The sequence below is a fragment of the Talpa europaea genome (assembly GCF_964194135.1).
Source record: "Talpa europaea genome assembly, chromosome: 16".
Taxonomy (NCBI): Eukaryota; Metazoa; Chordata; class Mammalia; order Eulipotyphla; family Talpidae; genus Talpa; species Talpa europaea.
In genome coordinates this window covers 12,647,105-12,655,885 of record NC_140084.1, presented here as the reverse complement: position 1 = coordinate 12,655,885, position 8,781 = coordinate 12,647,105, and the positions used below count along the sequence as shown (strand labels likewise).

General features: G+C 50.2%; 1 protein-coding gene across 1 annotated transcript; it reads left to right on the top strand.

Moving 5' to 3' along the window:
- Positions 1 to 4,005: 4,005 nt before the first annotated feature.
- On the top strand, positions 4,006 to 6,938 carry LOC311185942 (chymotrypsinogen B-like; the record flags this gene model as incomplete). Its single annotated transcript, XM_084256830.1, has 5 exons — positions 4,006 to 4,057; positions 6,131 to 6,234; positions 6,351 to 6,430; positions 6,509 to 6,587; positions 6,750 to 6,938. The coding sequence occupies 5 exons, from the start codon at positions 4,006 to 4,008 to the stop codon at positions 6,936 to 6,938; spliced, it is 504 nt and encodes a 167-aa protein (XP_084112956.1).
- Between the last annotated feature and the right edge of the window lie 1,843 nt (positions 6,939 to 8,781).

The following is an 8,781-nucleotide window of genomic DNA, read 5'->3' as shown; positions in this document are numbered from 1 at the left end:
TTACCACCACCCTGACAGAGTGATATTTGGTAGAGATTTCCATTTCATTGCCTTAAGCTTTTACCTCTCAGCCAAGTTTCTCTTCAGGCTGACATTTCTGCCTTGGGCTTACGGCCAATTGTACCATTTTTAAGCTGATTGTCCTAATATCACTCAGAACATTGCTAGGCCAAGTCAGTTACTTTTCCTTGATAGATTCCATCAGCTACTTCTTACTCGAGCATACTTTTACCTGTAAGAAAAACACTAACATCCAGTAGAGAACATGAATGGTGTGGCTTCTCTCTATTAAACCAGTAATTTTAATTGTTTATTCAATTGCTAACCTAGCTCTAAATCTGGCATTCAAATTTAAATGGATGGATAATATTACTAATTTTCAAACTCAGAGACATGTTATATTTTCTAGTCAGTATTTTATTTTATTATTTTTATTTATTTATTTTTATTTTTTCAAACAATATTTGCTTCCCCCACCCCCTCAGATTGAGTCACCATAGAATTTCCTTCTCCAAGACAACCGTGCACCATCACCACGGTCCCCTGGGCTCCTCGCTCCCACCCTCTGATCCCTCTCCCTCCTCTTCCCCTGTAGGATGTCTCTGGTTTATAATTGTTTTTGCTAGTCAGTATTTTATATAATCTAAGAGTAAGTAAATTTAGAGTAAGGTATAAACAAAATGCATAAATCAAAGTCTTGTTACTGAAATTTGTGATCTGTGTCTCTAATTTGATTGAGTAAAAGGTTTGTTTAAATCTCAGATGTATTTGTTCCACAGTCAGAATAGCTGGAACTGCAATTAGCAAGATTCAAAATGAATTTACTCATTCTTAAAATTTTGCTTTAAGATCTCCTAAAAGAATTTTTTAAATTGCTCCATTGTAATTTTTAAAAAATCACTTTTGAAATATGATTAAAAATCACTAATGTATGCTTTTGTCATATTAATCTTTTTGACAAAACAATGTGTTGTGTTACCACCTTCAATAAATTTAATGTCAGTTTTCTGCTTTGCTCTCAAAAAAATTCATTTACTACTTCAGACACATGTGGACTACATCTGAGAGTAGCTATTAATACACAAATTTTCTTGATTCACATGAATAGTCGTTAGTAACTCCTTCAATAAGGTTCAACTCCTTAAATTTGCAGTTTTTGAGGCTCTTTGGAGTCTAAAGAAAGTGGGGGCAGGAAAAGATGGATGTCTTCCTAAGGCCAAGTGCTTCTTCTGTGAAGACCTACAGCGGATGTGCAATGCATGGGCTTTGTGGGGTTCCTGGAGCCCCTCCTGAGTGTGAGGGCTCCAGTGTAGACACAGAGCTCACCCTCACGGTACTCAGGGGTGGCCTGGGTGAGGAAGTGTTTCCTTGCCCATGACCTTCTTCTCCAAAATTCTTTTCACACATCAGGGAGCAGTTTCCTGCATGGACAGAAACAAAGATTTCCGCAGGCTGGACAAGTGTCCTCTACTCCTGCTGAGGCATTTTGTAGTGGGAATGAAACCACTGAGGTAACAAAGAAGAGTCAGCGCTTCCCTGAGGATGGGGAGACTCGGGGAGAGTCAAGTCCTGGTTTCTGCTCAGCCATGTTTAGAGCAAGACCAGCTTCCCAAAGACAAGGGCCTGGAGCATCTCTGTGAGACCTGGAGGTGCTTCTGCTGAGTCTCACATGGGTGGCAATGTCCTTACTCCATGGAGGGGTGTGTGGTGTGTTTGGGACTTTGAATCTCTGCTTCTGTCCCATTTTCCTAGGACCTGTCTGCCCCTTTCTTGTGGTTCCCACTGGGAAGTACCTTAGTCTGTGGCAAGCTTTTCAGCCTCATCCACCTCTCTTGGGCCATGCTGTCTGCCTGTGCATTTGCCAGTGAGAGAGTGGGTATTTTGGGGGGCGGTTATTGTGAAACTGTTTTGGGGAATCCTCTCTTTCCCTGGGGACCAGTTCTATTAAAAATATTTCACTCTAAGGGTCTACTTTCTTTGCCCATTGCTAGACCCCATTAAGAACATGCACTGTTTAATAGTTGGGGTTCCTCGGTGTCCCTTGGTCATGTGCTAATTGGATGAGATGTTTTCAGTATTAAAGAACCACTTTCAAGGACTGTGCCCACCTGAATAAAATGCCAGTTTGGGGCATAAACTTACTCCTTTTCACCTGAGCGCCTTAGTCTGAGCTTAGTCAGAGCTGAAGTCTCTGTGAGAGCAGAGTAAGCTGTGCAGCCCAGACCACCTGACATTATCTAATAATGTGTAGGACCTTCAACCGTGGGCCCAGGAGGGTCTTCCCCTGGCCAGGGCTGGTTCCTGATTGCCCAAGGGCCTGCTGGTACCAGGCGCTCTTCCTGTCCTGATCCGGGAGGTCTCGGGGCTTCTGGGCCCTTCATGTGGTCCCTGCTGTTAACTGCAAAGGAAGTCTCCATGCTAGTTACACTAAGAGTTTTCAGCTAATCCCAGTCAGAATCCCAACCCTAATTCTGGGAGCAGGGTTCCCTGGGGGCCACATTTTAGACAGACTTTAATCCCATCTTTTCATAGTCTCGGAACTATATTTGTCAAAGCTACAGAACCAGGTTGCAGCATTGCTGGCCCCACCCTCTCTGTCCCCTGAAATGTGGCAGACTTGGCCTTCCCTACAGATGGGGTCTGGGCCCCAGGAGACTCTTTCCTGGTCAGAGACTGTCCCCCACTGAGAAGAGGGGACTCCAGCACAAAACTGAATTTACAAATCAAAGACCAACACAATTTTGTAAAGCTAGTGAGGTGAAATCAAGGGTGGTATTTTTTTTCCCCCCAGTACAATTGTTTCCGTGAGAAGCAACACAATTCCAGACGGCGTGTTGTAAATGTAGCTTGGTCTTTATTTAATATAGAGACAGGACAACAACCAAGTCAAACAGATCACACAATTTATGGGTTCCTAAGAAAATTATGAGTATTCCAATGGAAAATGAGCAAACATAACAAAGAAATTCAAAATGGACATTGTCATCTCAAAAAGGTTCTTCTTGGTAGATCAAAAAAGTGCCACTTTAAGCCATTGGACACCATTTTTGACACATCACATTTTCAAGAATATGAAGGCTGATGCCCTCTTGTCACATGTGAGGGATGGTGAGGCTTGTGGCTGGCTGCATGAAATGGTGAAAAAGGAAAAGATACCCTCAAGAACCAGCTGGGTGGTGAGTCCTTAAGCTAAAAACATACTCGAATGCTCTGTCCAGTCTTCCTGTCTCATTGTGAAGGCACCAGCAGACACGCAGGAGGGGTCTGGACAGGCTGAGGTCCTGTGGCCCCACCTCAGGCAGGGCCCTCTGGGCTCACCCTCCTCCTGGCCTTCCTGTGCTGTCTTCTGTGTTTCTGACATCAGCCCTGAGCTTTCTGGGTCCTCAGTGGGACTTGTATGTTGAGTTTTTAATCCTCGTTTGAAAAGAAACTAACAATTTACACAATGACAGGTCATATAATTGTGATTTATCAAGAGCAAGGGAATTGGGTTAAGACAGTGAGATAATTTCTTGCCCTCATGTGCTGTGAAAAACCTATCTGGGCTGGTTCCAAGGCCCATTCCTAAGAGAGCTGAGCCTTGTGTGTTTCACTTGCCTCAGGGTTTCCCTGAGCAGGGAGAGAAGCAGCTTGAAGTCCTGGGCTCTGGGTGTGCAGGATGTTGAGTCCTGGGTGCTCAGCTCCGGGTGCCCCAGAACACCTGGGTGAGGCTCTCTGCAGAAGAGTCTATGCTGAGCACCTGCCACCTCCATGATGCCTCCGGGGCCCACAGCTGAATGTGTTCCCCCAGGAGTTGCCAAGGCTGATGGGTGACAGTGAGCCAGGCAGTTGCCCTTTTCCCTGGTGCTGGGTGACCTGGACTGGACACAGTCCAGGACAGGTTTGACCATGGGGAGGGTGGCGCTCAGGTCAGGCAAGGCCCAGAGGGCCTGGGCGGGACTAGAGCTCCCAGGGGATGTAAAAGGGGCCAGAGCAGGCAGCCCCACCCTCCCTGACTGCTGCACCATGGACTTGCTAGGGCTTTTCTCCTGCTTCACCCTCATCGGGGCCTCCTATGGTGAGTGTTAAGGTCTGAGGGACTAGCAGTGCCCGGAAGTAGATTTGGGATCAGGGCCTTGGGACACCAGTGGCTCCACATCAGGCCCCCTCTAGAGGACTGAGGATCTCTATTGGGTGTGAGGCCTGGTGTCCAGCCCAAGGGGTGCTTTGAGTCCTTCTCCTGCCCCGTTGGCCTTAATGCAGACAGTTAGCCTGACTTTGCAGGAGGTGAGAAGCCCTTCTGCCTCACAGCTGTGCCAGGTGTAGAACAGAACCTTCTGGGCCTTAGAGAATAGAGCCCAGGAAGTGGATCAGGTGTGACCAAGAAGTTCAGTAAGGCGGTAGCCACAAGGGATTCCCAAAGCCTGCTTCCATGTATTTTATTTTGTTCCATAAACTGCTAGTATTTGAATTTGTAAAAACAACAACAAAAAAAAAAAAGAAAGAAAGAAAAGAAAAATAGTACAATATCATGTATCTGTGCTTAGAATTAGAAAATGCTACTACCCTAAGTTTGTTTTAGGGATTTCTTTGACAGCCACAAAACTTAGGCTCAGCAGCTCCCTGCTCCCCCCCCTTCTCCGGGAAGGGGCCTCTGCTGAGCCCCTGCCCGTCATTTCTGTGCAGCTTCACACACTCACTCCCTGTTTATTTATTTTTTTTAAAGATTTTATTTATACAAGAACTGGGGTACAGGTCAGAGGCACAGGAGGGTGAGAGGATTCACCAGAGAGAGCGGGGAGCAGAACAGGCAGATGGACTGAAGACACTGCTGAGGGGAGCAGTGGGAGAGGCAGGAGAGGTCTGCTGTGCTGTGTGGGTATCTCCCTGGCCGGCCAGGAATTGAACCCATGCTGCGGACAGCTTCACAGCGTGGCGCTCAACCCGCTGTGCCACTGGGGAGGCCCACTCACTCCCTGTTTATAACCCAGAACCAGGGCTCAGTGGGGGAAGCTCCTCCCTGTCCCTGTCACACCTGCTGTCCCCACTCCTGTGAGGTTTCAGGCTCCTCCCTGCACAGGGGACCCGGCCCCCCACTCCATTGCTGTGAAGCCTCTGCAGGGTGAGCCCCTCACAGCTCCTGCTAGTGGTTTTTCTGTTCTGATAAGAGAAGGTGAGGAGACGACATGTTTGGAGACACCAGCCTGAGGAAGTGGCCAGGCCATGTCCCTGTCCCCAGGGGCAGGAGCAGGTGCTGCCTGGAGCAAGGCCTGGGGCCCCCTTGGGACAGCCTGACTGTGAGAGGAGCTGGCCCTGCCCCCCTTTCTTCCTGTGGCCAAGATCTCACACCCCTGGGAGCTGCTGAGGATCTTGAGTCCTGACCCAGCAGATGTGTCTGCACATGTCAAGGGCCCTGCGTGTCCTCCTTGCTCTGGACAGTCTCATCCTCTGTTTTCATTTTCATTAAGTGACTTTTCATTTTTTTTTAAATTTTAAATGGTCAGGTTTATTGGTCAAGGAGAAAGGGAAAATGAGGAATAATTTTACACTCACAGCCAAGCACGGAGGAGATATGGCTTAATGTCTTTATGGTGGGGAGTCAGACGTATCTCATTAAATATTAATAACTTTAAATTAATGTAATGCAGAGTTCCTGAGATCCCTGAACAGAGAGTCCAGCAGTGTAAGTGGGTCCAGGTCACATCACATAAGGAAGGTGTGAGCGGGGTACTTCCCATTCACTTGGGGTCCTGGGTTTTAGCCTCACACCTCCTGCCCACACCCATCTTCTTTGGCAAGTTCTGCCTGTGAGGTTGGCAGTGTTTTCTCCTCATTCTAGCAGGAAATGAGCCTGGGAGAGTCAGAGGGGGCTGAGATCTCAGGAAGGGATATGTGTGCGTGTCGGGGGCAGTGATCCCTGATTCCTCAGCCTGTTTCTGCTCCTCTGGGCAGGGAGACCTGGAAGGAGCCGCCTGTCCCTCTGCATCCCTGGGAGGGTGACTGGGCAGCAGGCAGGGGTGTGTGTCTTCCAGTCTGGATGCAGGGGTGCCAGGAGGGGGTAGTGTGGGTGGTGCTGTGCTGGCTGAGGGTCAACCAGGTTTCTGCAGACTGACTAGTCCTCCACCCTCTCACCCTCCCCCGCCACCCCCAGGCGCTGGGGCCCCTGCCAGCGAACCAGAGCTGAGCATTGTACCCAGGATCATCAATGGGCAGGACGCTGTCCCTGGCTCCTGGCCCTGGCATGTGACTCTGCAGGTGAGGGGAGTCTGCATGTGTTGGGATCACACTGGGGTACTCGGTACTGTGAAGAGGCTTTACCCAGGTTGTTGTGACTGTTTTCCTGATGTTTCAACGCTCCCTTCTTCCTGCAGACTCCTACTGGAATCCTCCTCGGTGGGGGCTCCCTGATCAACAGGAACTGGGTGATCACAGCCGCCCACTGCAATGTCACGTGAGGCCCAGGATAGTCCTAGGGACAAGGGAAGGGGCGTGATCTCCTCCTTAATCCTTAACCACCTACTCCCTCTAGGACATCTGACTGGGTTGTGGCTGGGCTGTATGACCGAAGCTCACTTCAGGATGACATGCAGGTTCTAAATATTACCAAGGTATTGCACACCCCCAGGAACTGCTCTCTGGTCTTGGATGTGGGCTTGGGGGAGGAGCAAAGAGAATAATACCCTTCAGCTGCAGAGAGAGGGACCTCCTGGTCCCTCAAGATTTTTTCCCCAAAATTTATTTGTTCGTCTCCTCCTGGTCCTCACCCACAGATTTTTAGGCACCCCAAGTTCAAGTGGAAAAAATTCTACAATGACATCGCCCTGCTGAAGGTGGCATCGTCCTTCAGATTCTCCAAGACAGTGTTTCCCATTGCGCTGCCCAGTTCTGACGACAAATTTCTTTCCGGAACCCTGTGCACCATTATGGGCTGGGGGGACACCCACCCCGGCAGTGAGTGACCATGGCCTTGCCATGTAGGTCCAGGGGAGGCTGCTCGAACAGCAGTTGGAAACTGTATGGCTTGGCTTTATGATTTGGGCCAAATTCAAACTGTCATAAATAAGGTATCAGCTTCTTTGGTCAAACCTCTTCTTGAAAACCTACCAACATGTGTTGACATGAGGCCCATGATGTCCTTGAACTATCAGTTTCTATAAACATAGCTCAGTCCCAGCAGGCCCTGCCTTACTGCCCAACCTGCAGCCAGTCCAGGCCCCCTGTCCAGACTGACGTTGCCCCAGGCCTGAGTGGGCAGCCGCCTTTCTGACCTTCCTTGTGTGCAGGAATCCAGAATGGGTTCAGGGCCCTAAGTGTCCAGCCTGGCACCCCCTCCTGGGGCTGGCCCTGTGTGATGGTTTCCTCCAGCGTCCTGAGTCCTGCCCAGGCCAGGGCTATTCGGCTGGTGCTTCCCCCAAACAGGCAGGCAGGACTAGTTTCACCAACTGTACTCAGAGCAAAGTCAGCCTGGCCTGGGGTGGAATGACAAGGAATCCATCCCTTTGAGGCCTCTAGGATCCAAAGGGGTGATGGGCTTTGACCCTGCACCCTGTTATTAGTATAGAAAGAGGGGGACCGAGGAAGAACAGCTGTTGGGGGCCTAGTATCTTCTACCCAAGTTTTGTTATGAGAAAGAGGAATGTGACCCCACATTTTCCCATCTGTCTCTATAGTCATGAAGACCCCTGAAAAGCTGCAGGAAGCTACTGTGCCCCTTCTGTCCAAAACTGAGTGCAAGAAGTTGTTGGGCAAGTTGTACAAAGATGCTGTTCTCTGTGCTGGGGCCAACGGTGTCTGCTCTTACTATGTACGTGTTGCTCTAACCCAGCCCCTCACTGACTGTCCCCCAAGTCAGGCTTGGGGGATACTCCTTGCCCCAGGACCCATTACCTTCTTTCCCCGATTGGTGCCCAGGGAGCCGGGGCCTGCACTTACAGAGGCCCGGCTGAGGACTTGCTCTACCAGGCACTGGGGTGCTGTCCAAGGGGAGTTACTCTCACACCCACCCCCTTCACTAGATATTTCCAGCTGATGTATAAACCCTGGTCAAGCTCCCTAGCCCCAACATCTATAGAAGGAGGCAGAGCTGGGCTGCCCTTTGAAGTGTCATTTTTGTTGCCGGAATACAAGACCCACCTGGTATTTTTGGGCATCACATGGCTACGTCAGGGCGGGGCAACCAGGGGTGTGCCGCCACAGTCAGTCTTGCAGACAGGACCTTTCTCATCCCACAGGGTGATGCTGGTGCTCCTCTGGCCTGCAAGATGGATGGACTCTGGACCCTGGTGGGCATCGTGGCCAGTCAGAGTAGCACCTGCCCTACTCTCAATCCTGTGATGGCCACCCGTGTCACAAAATTCATGCCCTGGGTTGTAAAGATCCAGGCTCACAACTGAGCCCTGATCCTCCCATTCTGCACGTTTATCCCCAATTAAAGCCTCTGCACAGAAGCCCTGACTGCTCGTGTGTCTGTGGCCTGGGGGAGGTGGCTGCAGTGTCCCTGTCCCCCACCAGGGGTTGGTGTGACTCTCTCCTTCCAGGCTGCAGAGCCCCCGCAGCCCCTGTTTCTCAGGGAGCTGAGGCCTTTGGGTCTGGTCCTCCCTGCTCAGGAGGCCCCTGGGGTGGAGTCCAGGACCACCTGCTGCAGCCTCATTTCTCAGCCTGGTCTTCTTTGGGACCTACTCTTGAAGGAAGTAGCTTTGTATAAATGGGTAGAATCTTCCAGGCCTGACCATGAAGAGGGTGGTCTGTGCGTAGGGTGGTCACTGGGACCAAGAGGTCACCCAGGCAGGCTTGTCCCTCCCC